This window comes from Carcharhinus amblyrhynchos, chromosome 27 (assembly GCF_965287045.1).
Source record: "Carcharhinus amblyrhynchos chromosome 27, sCarAmb.v2.hapA, whole genome shotgun sequence".
NCBI classification, from domain to species: Eukaryota; Metazoa; Chordata; class Chondrichthyes; order Carcharhiniformes; family Carcharhinidae; genus Carcharhinus; species Carcharhinus amblyrhynchos.
Genome location: NC_137350.1, coordinates 21,820,416 through 21,841,092, shown reverse-complemented (window position 1 = coordinate 21,841,092; position 20,677 = coordinate 21,820,416). Strand labels below are relative to the sequence as shown.

The 20,677-nt window shown below is 39.7% G+C and overlaps 1 protein-coding gene across 1 annotated transcript in view; it reads right to left on the bottom strand.

Annotated features, from left to right (window-relative positions):
- Positions 1 to 20,339, bottom strand: part of lsm12b (LSM12 homolog b) — a 39,350-nt gene extending 19,011 nt beyond the window's left edge. The window contains exons 1-2 of the mRNA XM_080213502.1: positions 20,200 to 20,339; positions 11,510 to 11,643 (exon numbers count right to left, since the gene is read on the bottom strand). Coding sequence (XP_080069628.1) covers positions 11,510 to 11,643; positions 20,200 to 20,320 — 255 coding nt within the window. The 5' untranslated portion in view covers positions 20,321 to 20,339. The remainder of the gene's footprint in view (positions 1 to 11,509; positions 11,644 to 20,199) is intronic.
- Positions 20,340 to 20,677: the final 338 nt, after the last annotated feature.

Here is a 20,677-nt window from a genome sequence, read left to right as displayed (position 1 = left end):
TGGAGGGATGTCAGAAGTTGCAGCAGGACATAGATAGGATGCAAGACTGGGCGGAGAAGTGGCAGATGGACTTCAATGCAGATAAATGTGTAGTGGTCCATTTTGGCAGGACCAATGGGATGAAGGAATACAATATCAAGGGTAGGAGTCTTAGCTGTGTTGAAGAGCAGGGGGATCTTGGGGTCCGGGTCCATAGGACTCTTAAATCAGCCTCGCAGGTGGAGGATGTGGTCAATAAGGCGTATGGTGTACTGGCCTTCATTAATCGAGGGATTGAGTTTAGGAGTCAGGAGGTAATGCTGCAACTTTATAAGACCCTTGTCAGACCCCACTTGGAGTACTGTGTGCCGTTCTGGTCGCCACACTGTAGGAAGGACGTGGTAGCTATTGAAAGGGTGCAGAGGAGATTTACAAGGATGTTGCCTAGATTGGGAGGCATGCCTTATTAAGATAGGTTGAGGGAGCTGGAACTCTTCTCCCTGGAGAGACGAAGGTTGAGAGGCGACCTGATAGAGGTTTATAAGATGTTGAGAGGAATAGATAGGGTGGATTCTCAGAGGCTATTTCCCAGGGCTGAAATGGTCGCTACAAGAGGACACAGATTTAAGGTGCAGGGAAGCAAGTACAGAGGAGATGTTAGGGGTAAGTTTTTCCACTCAGAGGGTGGTGAGTGAATGGAATCGGCTGCCATCAGTGGTGGTGGAGGCGAACTCGCTGGGGTCTTTTAAAAGACTTCTGGATGAGTACATGGGATCTAATGGGATTGGGGGTTATAGATTGGTCTATGGTTTAGTAGGTATAGAAACGATCGGTGCAACTAGCGGGCCGAAGGGCCTGTTTGTGCTGTAGTGTTCTATGTATCCCTTCACTCCCTCCCTAACAGCACTGTTAGTATTCTTCTCACTTGCCTTTCCACCTTTTTTTTGTGTCGTCTGTAAATTTGTTTATCTACATTTGCTTCCTTCCTCCAAGTCATTAAGATGTATTGTAAACAATTGCAGTCCCAGCACATTAGCATGTAGAGGGGACTGGTTAAGTAACAGGAAGAGCAAAATATGGATAAGTGGGTCTTTTTGGGTGGACAAGCTGTCACTAAAGGAATACCACAGGGATCATTGTTGGGGCTTCAACTATTTAAACCTATTTCTTTTATTTGGATGAAGGCACTGAATGTAAGATAGCCAAAGATAGGTAGAACAGCAAGTTGTCAAATGGAGGTAGAGTCCACAAAGGGATACATAGTTAGGTTGTGTAGGAAGTTTTGCAGTTGGAGTACAATTTGGGAAAAGATGAAATTGTTTGGCAGGAAGCAGCAGGCCATTTTAAATGGAGATAGATTAAAGAACTCAATGGTACAGAGGGATCTGGCTGCCTTAGTACATGAAAGTTTAATATGCAGGTATGGCAAGTGATTAGAAAAGCAAATAGCATGTTGCCAGATACTGCAAGGGGAATGGAAGATAAGAGTAGGGAAGCTTTACTGCAGCTGTTTAGAAGAATGAGGGGAGATCTCATTGAGACGTACAAGATGATGAATGGGATGGATAGGATAGAGGTGGAAAGACTCTTTCCGCTCAAAAAAGACAGTAGAACTAGGGGGCACAGCCTCAAGATAAAAGGGGGGCGGTTTAGAACGGAGTTGAGGAGGAACTTCTTCACTCAAAGGGTGGTGAATCTCTGGAATTCTCTGCCCGTTGAAGTGGTGGAGGCTGCCTCGCTAAATATTTTTAAGACGCGGGTTGATGGGTTTTTGATAAGAGAGGGGATTATGGGTTATGGGGAGAAAGCGGGAAAGTGGAACTGAGCAGCAACAGATCAGCCATGATCTTATTGAATGGCGGGGCAGGCTCGAAGGGCTAGATGGCCTACTCCTGCTCCTATTTCTTATGTTCTTATGTGTATAATTCTGACTTCTATTTCAAAGGATATAATTGCACTCACTCCTGGGATGAGGGCTTATCTTGAAGAAATTTGAGTGGGTTGCACCTATACCCATTATGATTTAGAAGAATGAGGAGTGATCTTATTGAAACATACAAGACCCTAAAGTGACTTGACAGTGGATAATGAGCGGGTGTTTCCTCTTATGGGAGAGGCAAGAATTAGGGCACACAGCTTAAAAATGAGGTGTCCCTTTTTTCTGTCAGGGAATTATTAGTGAAGGCTAGGTTACTAATATTCAAGGATAAGTTAAATAGATTTTTGATAGACGAGAGAGAGGGGTTAGGCAAGAAGGTCAAGTTGAGGCGTCAGTCAAATCAGCCATGATTTTATTAAATGGCAGGGCAGGCTCAAAGAACCAAAATGGTCTACTTCTGGTTCCAAATATATTCCTATGTACCCTTGGAATTGTATCACAGAATGCTACTGAACTTCAGGGGAGAGTGGAGAAACATTAACTTTTCTTTGCACGTAACTGCACAGTCCAAAGATGTGCAGGCTAGGTTGATTGGCCATGTTAAATTGACCCAGTTTCAGGAGAATTAGCCGCATAAATGTCTGGGGTTACAGAAACATGGCCTAGGTGGGGTTGTGTCAATACAGATCTGATGAGCCAAATGGCCTCCTTCTGTACTGTAGGGTTTCTATAATAAATTATTTCCATTTGGACACCAACATCTGACATTAAAACTTACATAATCATCCTATAACAAGATCAGGTACAGGTCACACCCACTGTTCCTCATTCAGTTATGAGGAGTTTGTCATGTTATGGGAACTATTACATCCTCCAAACAACGAAAACCAAAACGCAATGGCTATTTTACCTATTTAAGATATTGGGAACCGGTTACATGCAACTCAAAAACAAAACAGAGGCTGCATTTTATTTGTGACAGCTTTGGCAGTACAATTTTAGTCTCAGTCAGTAGATTGTTGCTTCAAGTCCCAGTTCTAGGACTTAAGTGCATGACCTATGTTAACACTTCAATGCAATAGTGGGGGTGTTCATTATCAAAGGTGCTGTTTCTCAGGTGAGATGTTAGTGAGGTTCTGTCTGCATATTTGGCTGGAAACAAAACATCCCTGCACTTTAATGGAAAAGTAATGTGTGTCTTGGCCAGCATTTTATCCCAACCAAAAGCAAAGAGATTAAATATTCAAGTCACAGATGTTTAAGAGACCTTGCTTTACATAGTTTGGCAACCGTGTTTGAACACAAGAAAACAGAGACTACACTTTCAAAAAGTAATTTGTATGCTACAGAGGAGACCATTGGAACTTCCCAGGGATGTGGGTCTTGAACCAGCCAGCCTTCCAAAGTTCTGTTTCGTTTACATATTTGTTTCAGATTCCATGACTCTTGCTAGTTTCACAATGACTATCACATTTTAAGTGAATATTGCCAATGTGGAATTGATTTCTAATTGCAGTTGTCAGCACCATTTCATAATTATTACTCTGATTAGTCTGTTATGAATTTTCACTGGCCAGAAACAACTATGTATGTTCATGGTTAAAAGAGCAAATTAACACACTGAATGCTCAAAATTTAAAATAACAGAAAATGCTGGAGACATCCCTAAATGACAGATTTCCATAGGTTCTGACCTGCTGAATGTTTCCAGCATTTTCTTTACATGTTAAGAACTGGATCTTTCTGGGGAGATAGAGAAGGGGAGAGATTTACGCAGTACTTTTAAACAGTGCATGTACCTTGAATTTGCTAAGTGCACAGTTTCAGACAATATAAATATTATCATCCCATTCCTATTTGCTGCCCTCAAGGAGAATTATCCTAAAATGGATGGTCAGTCTTGGTATTTATCATAACAACAGCACTGGAGGTGGTAATTCAGCCCATCCAGCCAATCAGTCTCAACTCTCCAACTCTGTAGCCCTGCAAGTTTATTTCCTTATGAATTATTGATCATCTCTGCTTGCAACACCCCACTGATAAATTCCAGATTACTATTTGCTGTGCAAGAGATTTCTCCCTCACATCCTCATGCACCTTTCCCAAAACCTTAAATCTATGTCCCCCTGTCCATGTGCCATTAATTAGTGGAAAAAGATTTTGTCGTCTACTTATTTAATATGTCAATGCCTATTAAACTTCCCCAAAATTCTTCATCCTGGGCAGGAACCATTCTGATAAATCTATTCTTTATCCTCTCAAGGACCCTCACACCCTTCTTGAAGTGCAGGAATCAGAACTGGATGCAATAATCTAGTTCTGACCTAACCAGAACTTTATAAAACGTTCCAGCTTGACTTGCTTTTGTACTCAATCTATGAAGCCTCACGATCCTATGTGCTTTGAAAAAAAAACAGCACAGCTCAGGAACAGGCCCTTCGGCCCTCCAAGCCTGCACCGATAACGATGCCTGCTTAAAAAAAATTAAAAGCTTATATACTTGGAGTCCCTCTAAAAACTTGCCTTGTACATCTCTAAGCATTTCCCCATGCACCTTAAACCTACGTCCCCTAGTATTTGACTTTTCTACCCTAGGAAGGAGCATCCGACTATCCACTTTGTCCATGCCACTCAATCTTGTAGAACTATCAGGTCACCCCTCAATCTTCACCATTCCAGTGAGAACAAACTGAATTTATCCGATCTCGCCTCAAAGCTAATACCCTCCAGATGAGGTAACACCCTAATGTACCTTCTCCAAAGCATCCACATCCTTCTGGTAGTGTGGTGACCAGAATTGTACACAATATTCTGAATAAAGCCTAAGATTCTGTACAGCTGCAGCATTACCCGTCAATTTTTACACTCAATGCCCCAATGAAGGAAAGCATGCTGTATACTTTCCTGGCTATCTAATCCACATGCATTGCCATTTTGTGACCAGTAGACATGTACACCCAGATCTCTCTACTTGTCAATATTCGTAACAGTTCTACCATTTACTGTATAATTCTTACATGCATTGGGCCTTCCAAAATACATTATCTCATTTGTCCAAATAAACTACATTTGCCATTTCTCCACCCAAGTCTCCAACTGGTCTACTATATCTTGTCGTATCTGATAATTCTCTTCATTATCCCACAACTCCGATTTTTGCATCATCTGCAAACTTAAATCAGACCAGCTACGTTTTCCTCCAAATCATTTAAATATACTATGAACAAAGATCCCAGAACTGATCCATGTGGAACACCATAGTCACAGCCTTCCATACAGAAAAGCACCCATCTCCTGCTACCTTCTGTCTTCTATACCCAAACCAGTTCTGTACCCATCTTTCTCCGCTGATCGTCTGTGACTTCACCTTTCATACCAGTATACCGTGGGGTACCTCGTCAAAGGCTTTACTGAAATCCATGTATATAACATCTACTGCCTTTCCCTCATCTATCATCACTTCCTTGAAAATCTCGATCAAATTAGTGAGGCACGACCTCCCCTATACAAAACCATGCTATCACTAATGTCCATTTGTTTCTAATGAGTAAATCCTGTCCTTAAGAATCTTTTCCAATAATCTTCCTACTACTGACAAGGCTCACCATCTTATAATTTCCTGGATTATCTCTGCTGTCCTTCTCAAGTAAAGGAACAACATTGGCTACAGTGAAGTTCCAGAGGACTGGAAGATAGCCAATGAGGATACAAAGATTTCCTTCAAGGCCCCAGCAATTTTCACCGTTCTCACCCTCAGTATTTGGAGTAGGTCCCATCAGGCCCTGGGGACTTATCTACTTTAATTGCTTTAAGATGTCCAATACCACCACCTTTTTGATATTGATGTGACCCAGAATGTCTACACACCTACACTAGGCTCCTCATCCATCAAGTCCCTTTTTTGATGAATACTGAGGCAAAGTATTCATTTAGTATCTTGCCCATTCCCTCTGGTTCCATGCATAGATTCCCTCCACTATCCTCAAGTGGATCAACCCTTTCCCTGGCTACCCTCGTGCTCTTTACATATATAAGATGCCTTAAGATTTTCCTTAATCATCATGTTTGCCAAGAACTTTTCATATCCCCTTTTAGCCTTCCTAACTCCATCCTTAAGTTCCTTCCTATATTCTTCAAGGGCCTCATCTATCCTAAGGAATGCTTCCTTTTCCTTTCTGAAAAGGCTTGTATTATCCCTCATTTGCTTACAACTCAGTATGGCCCGCCATATTCAAAGTTCAAGGCAAATAAACCTCACATCCCTGTACACTCTTAAAACCATTAAGTCCGTACTTCCTATTCCTTCTATCAAAACGCATCACCTCACATTTTACTATATAAATCCATCTGCCAATTCTGCTAGCCTATGTCCAATTGAAGCTGATCCAATCAGCTTCACTATTTGCCACACCTCCCAATTTTGGTATTATCAGCAAGTTTTGAAATTTTACTCAATTTAATATCCTAGCCATATACATAAAACAATTGGTCCCTGCAATACCAGTCTGAAAAAAAAACAACCATTTTACAGGCAATCCTCAGACTTCAAACACATTTGGTTCCTGAAAACCACATTAAGTTAAAACATAAGTCAGAACCAATTTTTCCCATAGGAGTGATTCCTGAAATCGAGACTGGAAATCACTTGTGATGCCTGGCAATATTAAAATGCTCTCAACTCTTGCCCTGTCAAGTCATTGAGACAACTATTGATACCTGCACACCTTAGCACAAGTTCCTCAGTTAATGTCTGGGATATACTGTCAGCTACCTGTAACTTCTACAAGTCTGAACAGATTAAGTATATAAAAACATTAAAACCACAATTGTTGCACAAAAATTTTCCAAATTAATAAAGACAGTTCAATCTGTGCAGTAATACAGATAGGCAGTACAGAATGCCAACATATAAATGTGCAGGTGTGGTGTCAAACTCAAAATATGTAAAGTCAAAATGGGATATGTTGATTTACAAACGTTACTTGTAACCTGAATGGTCGCAAAGTTGCGGACTACCTATACCACAATTCACTCTTATGTCCTTAAGCCAAGTTTTATCCAAATTGACAATGACCCACATATTCACAAGTCTCAAATGTGTTAACCAGCCTTTTCATATGGTACTGGGGGGGTCAAACACCTTTGCTACTTCAAAAAAAAATTCAAATACATAAACCAACAAAATCCACCTTTTACAAGTCTGTACTGGCTTTCAATTACTTAAGCCATGGTAAGTGGGGGAATTTAAATTCAATTACTTAACAAAAATCTAGAATAAAAATGTAGTCAATAATAATCAAACTGCCGGATTGTCAAAAATACCATCTGGTTCACAAATCTTCCATAAAAACCATCTGGCTCACGAATCTTCCACAGGATTATTATCCTCTGGCCTATATATGGTTCCAGGCCCAGAGGTTGACTATTAACTGCCCTTCAAAATGGCCTCGCAAGCAATTCTATTCAAGGGCAATAAGTTCTGATCTTCCCAGCAATGCTCACATCCCAAGAATAATTTGTCTTTTTAAAAAGGAGAGGCAAGTTAATCTAATAGGAACCAAGACGGTGATGTAGGCTTGGGGTCATGGCAAGGTTTGAATGCTTAGAGTACTTTTGTATTAGTGTTGACTAAGCAGATGTTGATAAGATGTTGGTAGTAGAGACAGCAGAGTTAACAGAAAGTATGAAAAACGATAGATGCATTGGAAAAGCAGGCTATGCTTCGAGTGGATAAATCAATGGCAGTTAATGGCTTTCATCCCAGATTACTGAGGGAAGTGAGGGTGGAGATAGCAGAAAACTTTGCCATAGTCTTCCAATCTTCCAAGATGTGGGCTGGGTTCCAAAGGATTGGAGTGACAAATACAACACCCTTATTCAAGGAAGTGTGATGTGGAGATACTAGTGTTGGACTCAGTAAGAAGTCTCAACACCAGGTTAAAGTCCAACAGGTTTATTTGGTATCATGAGCTTTCAGGGTGTTGCTCTTTCATCAGGTGAGTCAACTGATGAAGGACCAGCACTCCGAAAGCATGTGATACCAAATAAACCTGTTAGACTTTAGCCTGGCGTTGAGACTTCTTATTGTGCTCAAGGAAGAGCATTCCAAGTAACTACAGTCCAGTCAGTTTATCAGTGGTAGGTAAAGTTTTAGAAACATTAAAGAAAAGTAGTCAACATACATAGTTCCTCAATGGGATCCACCTCACCAATACCCCTGGAGTACCAAAACAAAAAATGTGAATACAATTCTGAACACAACAGTCATTAAGGCCACCACTCAAGTACAAAAGCCCAATATCATGGAATGTACATTATTCTGGCAAACCAATTATACAACTTCACCCAAAGAAAGGCTTATTTATAAACACAATCTGTTACTAACACTTGTCAGACTCACACACAGAAATAGAATAGCTAATTTAGGGGAATTCAACAATATTTCTTGCACTTCCCACTCATGAAGAATTGGAGGATGAAACAATGAGAAAAGCCTACAACAACTCTCTTTACATCTAAAATGGTATATATTGAAACAACTGCATGGGCCATTGCACCACAAATACATTGTTTGTTCATAGGAAATAACATAAGGCAACACTACAATTTACTTTAAAAATTATACAAATGTTTATAGGACCTCCACAAGCTTAAATCAACCAATGGTTACACCACTATACAAAAAATAATCTTAGGAATTCTTATGCCATAGTGTCCATTATCAAAATATTTTTTCAACTTATTTCAATATTGTTGAAACAGCACCTTAAACACTAGGAATGTTTCAAATATTATACATTTGAAGGAATAAGAGAAAAATATGCAAAAGCTATATGGTTCCTTTTCAGTTAATTAAAATGGTCACAAATCAAATTAATGATTCATCTGCCATACAGAATGGCAATAATTTGAAAGTTGTCCCTTTTGTCCAATGTTCCCCCCTCTTCAATATGTAATTTACATTGTATTTCCACTGATACCTTGCACTTTGTTCCCCAGTGGATTCCTTAGAGATGACAGAACTATCCTAAGAGACAAGGTCAAATAAAGGTGGCCTAAATTTTCTAGGATGGGCAAACTATTAGAAGTTTTAAGGATTGGTTAACAAACAGAAAAAAAGTAGGAATAAATAGGCTAATAGGGTACCACATGATCATAACTTGGCTATTTAAAATCTATATTAATGACTTAGATGAGGCCCAAGTGCAATGTTTCTAAGTTTGCTGGTGATAAAGTTATAAGCAAGGAGGACAAGAAAAAAGGCTGCAAAGAGATTTGGACAGGTAGGCTGGGCAAGAACACACAAATGAAATAACATGAAAAAAGTTATCTAGCTTGGAAGGGGTAATAGAAAAGATTATGTTTTAAAGAGAGAGACTGGAAATGTTGGTATTCAGAGGGACCTAGATGTCATTATATACAAATCACAAAGTTACATGCAAGTACTGCAAGCAATTAAGAAAGTAGATGGCATATTAGTTAGCTTTTATCACAAAGGGATTGAAGCACAAGAGTGAAGTGGTTTTACTGCAATTGGATAGGGCCTTGTTCGGGCCATATCTGGCGTGCTGTGTTCAGTTTAAGGCTCCTTTCCCAAAAAGTAATTGCTTTGGAAGGGACACACGAAGGTTCACTAGACTGATACCTGGGCTGATGGGCAGTCCCAACAGGAGAGATCAAGTAGAGAAGGCCTATGTTTCCTAGAATTTACAAGAATGGGGAGATCGCATTGAAACCTACAGATTAAATCAAGTGGTGCTCTTCGATGACTTCAGTGAGGAATGAGCACAAGCCACTTCTGCCCCTGAGGAATCAGAGAGAGTCTGCATAGCACCACTTTCCCCCATGTGGAGAATGTAGAATTGGCCTCACAGGCTCACAATAAAGATTGACCACTTACAACTGAGATGAATAGACATTGTTTCACACAAAGCTTTGGGGTTTTCTATCCCCAAGTACAGCAGAACTCACTGGTTGAACATGTTCAAGACAGGTCAATAGATTTTTAAATTCTCAAAGAATAAGGGATATGGTTCTGGCGAGAGAAGGTAAACGATCATCCTTGATACTACTGAACTGCTCAATCAATAGCAGTGCAAGACTGAATGGCCCTCCCCATTCCCATTGTTCTGAATAATGGTAGAAATTGTCAGTTTTCTTCAATATTCAACATTAAGGAGGAGTTGAAGTTTGAAGATTTGCTTCTAATATTAAAAACTGGAAATGAAAAATTTCCACGCAAAGGTTTATCCTAATATGGAATCCATGTCATTCAAACACGAAGTATAAACACTTGAAAAACGTTAAAAACACAGGGAAATAGAATTTCAAATCGCAAGCAAGGTGTGGAGCTGGCAGAATGGGCTAAGTAAATATTGATGTTGAAATTTCTACGAGACGTTCCTGATTTGTACTGCTCAAGGCCATTGCACATTATAACTTTCAAAAGCCTTGTGCAGAAAGATGGAATCACCAAACTCATCTGCTTCTGTGGGACGTAAGCGAGCAAGATCATTAACTTGATTTGGAGCAGCATTAATGGAATTTAAAAATTGCATTGTCCTTGCAAATGATAATAGAAAGTTACAGAAAATATACTAAGTTTATTTGCTCTGGTCACATCCAATAAGATTGCTGTTGCCACATTTAATAGAAAATTATGAATAGCATAAATCACAGCACAACAGCAGCTGATCATCAACTTCAGCACCACTATTTAGAGTGTAAACCATGACGTCACCCATGCCACAATGCAGTCATTTAAACTAAAATAATTTAGTAAAAACAGGCGTCTGTTTCGCAAATCAACCAGCAAGCAATTTTACATTCTACAACAGCTTTCATGCACAATTATACTCAAAAATATTTTTCAGTGTAAAGACCCAACTTAAATTTATAATCCCATCAGCATGAAGTGCAGCAAAAACTACAGCAGAAGCACAACTTTCAAAAATGATCTCAGCTTCCCCATTAGTTGAATACATCCAAAGGGTAGTTGAACCAGGATGGCTCCCATTCAGTTTCAGATCTGTGACAGAAACTGCTAATTCAGCAAAGTGTCAGTTGGGTCTCTACAATGAAATTAAGAATGAAACTCAGCTACTGCTCCTACGCTGATAGCCATTTAACTAACATCACTGCTAACATGTGCAAATACGCACACATTCCTGAAAACTTGAAAAGTATAACAAACATCTGAATTGCCTTCACAGATAGAACTAGGGTAAAAAATGAATTGTCATATACATGCAAGTTCCGAGGAAAATTACCAAAGTGACAATAAAGTTCTAAATCAGGCTGAAACATAATTTTTGTCCAATACAAGAATGACAGATAAATGAAAGGGAATTATCAAAAATATAATGACGGCTTATGTTCTGTAACTGCAGGTAACATGTAAATTTCACAATCAAACTTAGAGAATTGGTACATTTGAAGCCCATCTTCAGAGAAATGCATTCCCTCCAGTATTTAATAAAAAACTGTCTAGGGTTTGAATGATATTTTTTAAACGCAGTGTGAACAAAGTGCTAATTCTTACATCTAGCAATCTCTCTATCCCGCCACCCATTTTTCCTCAAAGAAAAATGACATTTATTCAAAACATTCAGTAGAAACAAACTATTTTTTCCCCCAAGTTAAGATTCTTACCTTGTTAACATTCAGTGAAGCTAAAGGTGGTGGAGTTTCTGTCCGATCGTTAATTGTTTTAACATCCGAAACATAAGCTAAATTAATCAGTAGAACATCGTTGTGGTTGGGCTTCCCACTGGATGAGGGACATTCTTTTAAGAAAACGGTTAAGGAACACACTTAATGATAAATCCTCTAATATTGAGATCTGGCAAGGGAAATGCAGTTCATATAATCAAAGTCTATAAAAAGGCGCTAATTGAAATATATAGTTCCATGAGGCAATAGTCGCTGTAATACGAGATATATATTCTTCAAACCCATTCATTAATCTTTCAACTGCAATTCACACTAGTGCCTCACTACTACTTACAGCTCGGTTACTGTACAAAAATCAATACACACATAATTTGCCAGTGAGACAAGTTAATTTCATATTGCAAACATTTGAGATCAACTTGGCATTCAGGATTCACATGATTTGCTTTGTAGCACCATCCTTCAAGTCACCAAATTTATGCAAAGAAATACAACTTATGTACAGACACATCATTCATAACAAATCTTAAATGAGAAACAATTTTATAGTGTTCAGTGTTTCTGCATAATTTCTTTAAGTATTTCATTTTTTTAGTACATTAGTAACAACACAGGAACATCTCTCAATAAGATGCTAGGTATAGAACTGATGTCAGGATCCAGAAGTTCATGCATACAAAATTTGTCCCATCGTGGCTGCACTGGCGTGATGAGCTATCCAGCTGAATCCCCCTAAGTTCTCAGCCCGCACATAGCCCTACATGTTACAACACTTCATGTACATATCCAAGTATTTTCTTAAATGCCACTACAATGCTGAGATTTAAAAGATTATATTTTGCGATTATGTTTAAACTCAGTAATTGAAGGGGGTCATGTGATCTGTTCTGCAGTCTGTTTGTAAGCCTGGAGGTTTTGATTGTTAAGAGATGAAAGGTGGTTTAGATTGTTTTACTGAGAAGCAGGAGAACCTTTAGGGACAACGGCAGTAATCAGAATTTATAATGTAGACTCAGTCTCCCGAAGTTTCAAAGGTTTTGCAGATACTTGGATATAAACAACTGTACTGTTACTTCTAAGTTTAAGAGGGAGCTGGAGTTAAGAATACCTAATCAGCATCTCAACCTGGATGAAAGGTTGCGATTGAGGCTGCCACTGGAAAGTGGGCAGAGAAAGTTATTTTTCAATCAGATTGCAGGCTTCCCTACAAGTCAATGCGTACCATAGGTCCATAACAATTTGTGTGTGCTTAGTCAAAAGGTTGCTTAGCTTTGTGAATTGTGTAAGAAGTCTCACGACACCAGGTTAAAGTCCAACCACTTTATTTGATAGTAAACCCACAAGCTTTTGGAAACGCTGTTCCTTTGTCAGGTGTGTTATGACACACGATGGCACAGAGTCACTGAGCAGAGACTGACAGCCAAGTCAGTCTCTGCTCAGCGACTCTGCATGTCATAACATACCTGACGAAGGAACAGCATTTCCAAAAGCTTGTGGGTTTACTATCAAATAAACTGGTTGGACTTTAACCAGGTGTCGTAAGACTTTAGTGTTTACCTCATCCAACGCCGGCATCTCCACATTTGTGAACTATTACAGCAATACTTGGAGAATATGGTCATTAGACAGACACAACCTGCAGCCTAAGAATCCCAGGAGATCAGTCATGGCAAAGCCAGGGAGAGAATCATAGTGCATTTAAGAAACTCCCAAAAGTTACAGAAAGCACCTGGAGATGGTCACTCAATCCTCGTCAGCAGTAATTTATTCATTCTACACCTCAACTAATAAAATATTCCCCGTAAACCAACTTATCTACCTAGACCTGCCATCTTCAAGGGTCTGTGGACTTGTATTTCAAGATCCCTTTGTTTCTGTATACTTCTCAGCATCCTACTATATATTGTTTTCCTTCTCCAAATGCACCACCTCACATCTCTGGCATGAATTCTATTTAACATCCTTCTGCCCATTTAACCAGTCCATTTACTGTTTCAGGTTGCAGGAAAATTTCTTCCTCACTATCAACCACAAGGTCAACTTTTGTATTGTCTGAGAACTTAATTGAGCATCCTACATTTCATATATATGAATGATTTTGACGTAAAAGTGATGGGAGCTAGTATTGCTAATATCACTAAAATGGCATTCTAATCATAGTGCCCTTTATTTTCTGTCACTAGGCCATTATTGAATCCAATTTGCCATTTTCTTTTCAGATCCCAAAGGCTCTTACTTTTCAGCCAAGTGCTACCTTGTCAAGAATCTTACTAAGTTCATGTAGGCTACTCCACTGACTGTTACCTCAAAAAGTTCGATCTAATTTGTCAGACAACATTTGTTTAAATCCATGCTGACTGCCTGTGATTAATCTGTACCTTTTTAAATGGCGATTAATACCATCCCCTAGAACTTGTTCCAATTATTTGCCCATCACCAAGGTTAGACTGACAGGCCTGTACTTACTTAGTGTCTTTTTTTAAACAGTAGCACATTAGTCTTTCAATCTTCCAGGACTAGATCTGCAGCCAGTGTCAACTGGAAAATGGTCAGAACCTCAACTATTTCCTTGCATGCTTCTCTTATCAATCTGTACACTGATTTACCTACTTTCAAAGGGACTTCATATCTCCTCACTTAATGCTTATTGCATCCACTATTTCATACTCCTGCTCAAATGACTGCATTATTCCCCTTTTGTGGAAACAGACTCAAGATAAATCACTAAGAACATGCTCAATTCTTCCACCTCCAAACCTACTTTACCTTTTCATTTTTAATGGGCCCCATTATTTCCTTAGTTATTCATCAGCTCTTCATAAAACATTTCTGGGATTTCCTTGTCAATATCTTTTCATGCTTACACTTCGTTTTTCTAATTTCCTTTTTAATTTCACCCCTGCACTTTTTTGAATCCTCTAGGCTTTGTGAACTATTAGACTCAAGTTCACAAACCGCTCTTTCTGCTTTAAATCACCCTGCATCTCCTTTAATACCCAAGAGGTGGGGTTGGGTCTAGATTTGAGAGTTCCACGCATTTGTTTGTGGGAAATATTTGGAATTAAGAATTGACTGATGAGCATAAAACCATTGTCAATATTCAAAAAACTCATCTGGTTCAGTAACATCCTTTAGGGAAGGAAATCTGCTGTCCTTACCTGATTTAGACCACATGTGACTCCAGAGCCGCATCAACATGACTGACTCTCAACTGCCTTCTGAATAAGGGCAATTAGGGATGGACAATAACTGCTGGCCAGCCAGCAACCACCATGTTCAATGAGTGAATAAAAAAAGATTCTGAACCCTCTTTTTCGCCTCCTTAAACACCTCCCACTACCCTGATATTGATTTACCTTTATATAAAACTGTTTCAACTCCACTTTTGCCACACCAAATCCCAGTTTAGTAGAACTGGCCATTCCATAATTTACAACTTTTGCACGATCTATCCTTGTCCTCTCTCTCAGCTATGCTAAATCTAACTAATTATGATCACTATCACCAAAATGCTATTACCTTCCACTTGTACAGCTTCATTCCCTAAAAGGAAGCCCAGAATTCCTCCTCCACTTGTTGGTTTTGCTGCATACGAGCTAAAACCTAGCTCACTAGAATTTTCAGTCACCCACAGAATATAGAAGTATCCTATTCAACTCTGACAGCGCATCTAGACTAGGCCAATCTTATTTCAATGTTCATTGCTGCCAAGAAGTTCTTGGAATCTACTTATTACCTTCCCATGACCAAGGTAAATGATGTGGTGGAACACAGCACATCATATTTTACACTTATGAAATGTAATTTGTCCAGGTATTGTAAATATTTAAAATTTAATTTCAGAAATTATAGTGCACAGCCATGTGCAAATAGATCTTTCAGCAAAATTACAATGGCAGAATATGAGTGAGTACGAAAGCCAAGAGAACTCTGAGCCAGTGTCTTTAAACCTGAGCATTCAGAACAATGTATTTCTTGGCATTGTACTGCAGGATTCAACTGAACATCAGCAGGGCCAAGAGCTGAGCTTTAAAAAGCTGCCAGAATTGACGATCCAATGTACTTGTCTACACACAGGTGGGTGTCCAAATTCATGTCCTAGTCAATGTGTAGACAGTAAAACACTAAAGGCACAGGAGTATTAATGTTAGTATAACCCTTACAGATACACTTTTGTTCACAATACAATTAGCTCACTGCCTCAGCACTTTTTACTTTCTCCTACCTCTTTTCTAAGAAAAAATAATTTTGATTCACTGGGACACAGTATACAGGGAGTAGTTCCTCTTGTATAGGTGAGGTTAAGCAATTTCAACCTCCCATCACCTGAATAAATGAGCCATTTCTGTCCAGCTGGAGGCTTGGAACTGTGAAAATACGCAATGGGACATGAAAATGAGCCACAAAATCCTTTACAGGTCAGACCACAAACATATCAAAAACATTAGACTATTAACCAAAAACCAGGGAGTAAATCCTTTAAGTATGCTAAAACTACAGCCTCTTAGGTTGCTTGAAGTTGTAAATAATCTGAAGTAGCATTGAGTCCACTACTTCACAGATCTGCCTATACAAAGTATCTACACCCCTCTAATTCTATATTAACTGCTCCACCATTCATGGTCAGACATCATCTGCCAAGGTCTCTCTGCCTCATTACCTCTCTCCCCTCTGGATCTTTTTTGGTTAGGCTTCCGATCATCTGCCCAAACATCTCAATACACAGTTCAATGTCAATTTTTGCTTCAAAAGGCTCCTTTGAAGCACGTTGGGGTATGTTAAAGGCATTACATAGATATAAATCATTATGGTTTTTTTTAGTTGGCCGTTTTGGAATTTACCCAAGTATTCCAGACAAAATGTTCCATATGCTCCCAGCATTATTTGTTAAAAACCTGAGACTCGAAGAAACTCTAAATACTCATTCTGTGCCCTGGAAAAGCATATGAAATGCACATGCACAGTTGTATGTGTTCAGCCTAGATGTTGGTAAATTACCCTCATATCAACGAGTCTTGAAGCATAGAAAGCACTCCCAGCACCTAGTCACTCAAGGGCAGTTAAAATGCATCTGAACTAGAAGCTCAGTCAAATCAGAAGTGCCATTCAAACTCAATTCTCTGATCAAGTGTACATGAGTTGAGTTGTGGAGCTGGCCCTTTTTTTGTAATTGACTGGTTCTTTCCCTGAAAATTAGTACTATACTAAAAAGTTAACTATTTCAAAACTCAAGTACAATCTTGCAAGGTCATACTGCACTGTGAATGAATAGAGGTCAATTCTAATCTGTGGACTTTACCTGACCAAATAATCAAAAAGCATTTCTTCCATCCCTCTTAAATTAAAATGCTCCTATTACAGTATCAACACCTTACACAACTATATTTAATCACAGCAGGCACATTGGTATTGATATTAGACTAATATTGTATAAAATATAAGCACTCAATTTACAATAGGCAACCACATATAATATCTAAATATCCAATTATCTTGGTAATATTGAAAATTCATCTAACATTTAGTATGTTGCTTTAAAAAATGGACCAGTTGGACTGAAGGGCCTGTTTCCAGCTGTAAACCTCTGATTCTAATTACACCAAAAATATACATTTCCTTGAACAAATTTCAATACTATTACAACCTAGTTGACCATATTATAACATATGCTGACAGCCCAATAAATGCCTAAGGTATATATAAAATTTGCACCTGAGAAATAAAATAACATTTTCCACAAGCGTTTAAGGAAACAGCTGAAAACTAACTAAGCAGTAGAAACAGTAGTCACCCATTCAGTCCCCAATTCTTCACCTACGGTTGAACTGTACCTCAACTCTATTTTCCAGCTTTTTTCCCCCCACACACTGATACTCTTAAGTTAATAAAAATTTAAGTCATAAAAATTTCCATTGACTCAGCATTCATCTGGTTTAGGGAAAGAGTTCCAGATGCCCACTATCCATTCATATGAAAAAAACATCCTGATTTTACACCTGAAATGCTCCAATTTTAAGGCCATGTCCCCTTTTCTGGATGCTCCCACCACAGGAAATAATTTCTCTGAACATATCTTATTAGGTCCTCTGACCACTTTAAACACCACAATCAGATAACACTACAAGTCCTTAAACGCCATACAATTGATAAAGAAATAGATTTGGATCACACCTTTTACAGCCTCAGGACTTCCCAAAAAAAACTTCTTTGCCTTGGAAGTGCTTTTAAATACAATTAATCTTTTAAACTCTGGTATCATCCTGATGAATCAGTGTCACGTTTTCTCGTTGATCAAAATATCCTTCCTGAAGTGCAGGTGTGCACAGGACTGAACACAACATTCAATGCGGGGTCAGATGTACTGGCTCCATCTTTTCTAAAGGCTACAAATCAAATTCCCACTTGAAAACTCAAGTCCAAGGGCACTATATATATTCCTTTGGATAGCTACAATCAGCTTCACCTTTGATGGTAATCACAGAAGGAAATAAGGTAGAAAATATCAAAAAACACAACTGACAAGTTGAACATGTGAATACAGTCACTTTCTCCAATGTGACAAAATTTACCACAAACGTGGTTTCCTAGTTACTGATTCCAACCCTTGCCCAGTCATTGTCTCAAGCTGAAGTGGACCATTCATAACCTCATCATCCTATGCAGGCTTGAGTTGTACTTGAAACCTCCTACTTCTCTTTATCACAAGGATTACCTACATTCACGTGCAAGATATTTCCTATGCACAACCTTGCCTCAGCCTATTTGTTGCCGAAGCATCACCCACTCCTTTGTTACCTCTAGACTCAAGTATTTCAATACTCTCGTTGCCTGCCTCCCATCGTCCATAAACACTGCCCCTTATATCAGAACTGACACCAAGTTCTAATCACTCCTCTGTTTACCGTCCTGCACTGGATGTGACAATGCCTTAGATTTAAAGTTCTCATCTACATCGCAAATTTCTCCATTGCTTTGCCCTCATCTCTATAACATCCTTCAACCTGACGAAAAGTCTGCATCCAAGAACTCTGGCCACTTCCATGCTTCTCACTTTCTTCATCCTAACAACAGCATCTGATGCATTCAACTATCTAAGAACTAAGCTCTGGAATTCCCTTCATAATTTCTGCCTCTCCATTTTAAATATACTCCTTAAAATCTACCTTTTTGACTAAGATTTTAGTCATTTGTTCTTAATATCTCTGCTTTTAGTTAAATGTTACTTTTGGTCAGCACAAGTTCCTTGGGACATTTTACAATGTTAAATTGGGCAGTACGTTGGCACAGTGGTTAGCATTGCTGCCTCACAAAGCCAGGGATCTGGGTTCAATTCCAGCCTTGGGTCACTGTGTGCGCGCATGGAGTTTGCACATTCTAGCAGTGTTGGTGTGGGTTTCCTCTGGGTGCTCCAGTTTCCTCCACAGATGCGGTCAGGTTGATTGGCCATGCTAAAATAACCTTAACATCAGGAGATTAGCAAGGTAAATATGAGGGGGTTATAGGAATAGGGCCTGGGTGGAATTATGGTCAGTGCAGACTCAATGGGCAAAATGGCCTTCTTCTCCATTGTAGGGATTCTATGTCTTAGAGGCACTATACTAATGCAAACTTTTTTGAAAGTATTAATACAAGTAATGTTATAGAAATTTAAGTTGGCAGATTCAAAACTCCTATATTTCAATGCCAACATTCAAGAATATTAATACCTAAAACGTAGAGACAAATCCACATCAACAAAATATCACTTAATAAAATCTTAACATTGTTTAAAAGCTGTCTTTTCATTATGTTAAAGTATACATTAACAGAAAGCAGTTTTGCTGATCTGAATTAGCAGATTTACAAGGGCAAGCCGTAAGGAAAACTTCCAAAGTAAAACCTACTGATAAACTTTCACCATCTCCCCCCAGTCCATCTTCAAACAGATTAAATTTCCTTCAAGAATACAAGTGTCATTGGTTAATTCCAGTAAATCTCCAACGTTAGGTACTTTCTCCATATGGACGAATTAACAGCAAAATTGAATCCCCAAGATGATGTTCGCCATTTGGCAGAACTTAATAGCAAACAGAAACCAAAAGGAAGTACTCCAGCTTTGACCTACCCATGGTTAAGTGTGCAAGCAGTTAGCCACACTTGCTTCACTATCCAAGGCACCAGGATTTTTTTTATACAACTTGGATGACTGTTGCTACAACCCCGTCAATTTTGGAATCGGTTGTTAGAATTGAATGCCACATTTTTTTTCCCCCTCCATACAACGAGCATCCAGCAAAGGCCATGATGCAACTGCCAAATAGTGTTCATTCAGCCTCACCTTGTGCCAAATGATATGCTAAAAGGGCCCGAAAATGAAAGCCAGCGTTCGGATTCGACGGCTGACCGACGCGTAATGGTGTAACTGTGAGCTCACGCCGGTCAGTCAAAATGGTACTGCCGCGTTTTTTTCCCCCCGAGCAATTATTTTTCAGTTGCTACACTTAAACCACTTTCTGACAAAAAAAGGGGCACCGGCCAGGCGCGCGCATGCGTGCACCCGCTATCTGGCAGGACACCGGTGGAAGGCCTGCCCGATCCCGAGCCCGGGCTAGGCCGTGACTGACTTCCCCACACACACACACCCGCCCGCCCGTCAGCGCCGCCGCCACCGCCCTCCCGCCAAAGGATACTCAAAGTCAGCATCTTGGATTGGTAATCGAAGGCGACCACTTCCCCGTGCAGCCGCTGGCCCAGGCACGTCAGGCAGGAAATCTGGCTGCCGACAGTGAAGTACTCTCCCGGAGCAGCCATCTTGTTACTGCCGGGCCAGCAGCGCTTTACCCAGCAGCCCTGGCGCGCGGCTGCGCATGCGCGGGGGGCCGCAGCTGTCAATCAAGGTGCTGCTGGGGTGGAGAAAGGTGGTGAGCAGTGGAGAGCTGCGAAGAAACCCACCTTGCGTTAAGCTGATCTGTCTCTACACCCTAGCTATAACTGTAACACTGTATTCTGCATCCTCTCCTTTCCTTTTCCCCTATGTACTCTATCAACAGTATGCTTTGTCAACCAAGCCACTCAAGTACAGCTTCTGCTGTTATCAGGCTTTTGAATGGACCTACCTTGCATTAAGCTGATCTTTCTCAACACTCTAGCTGTGACCGTAAAACTGTA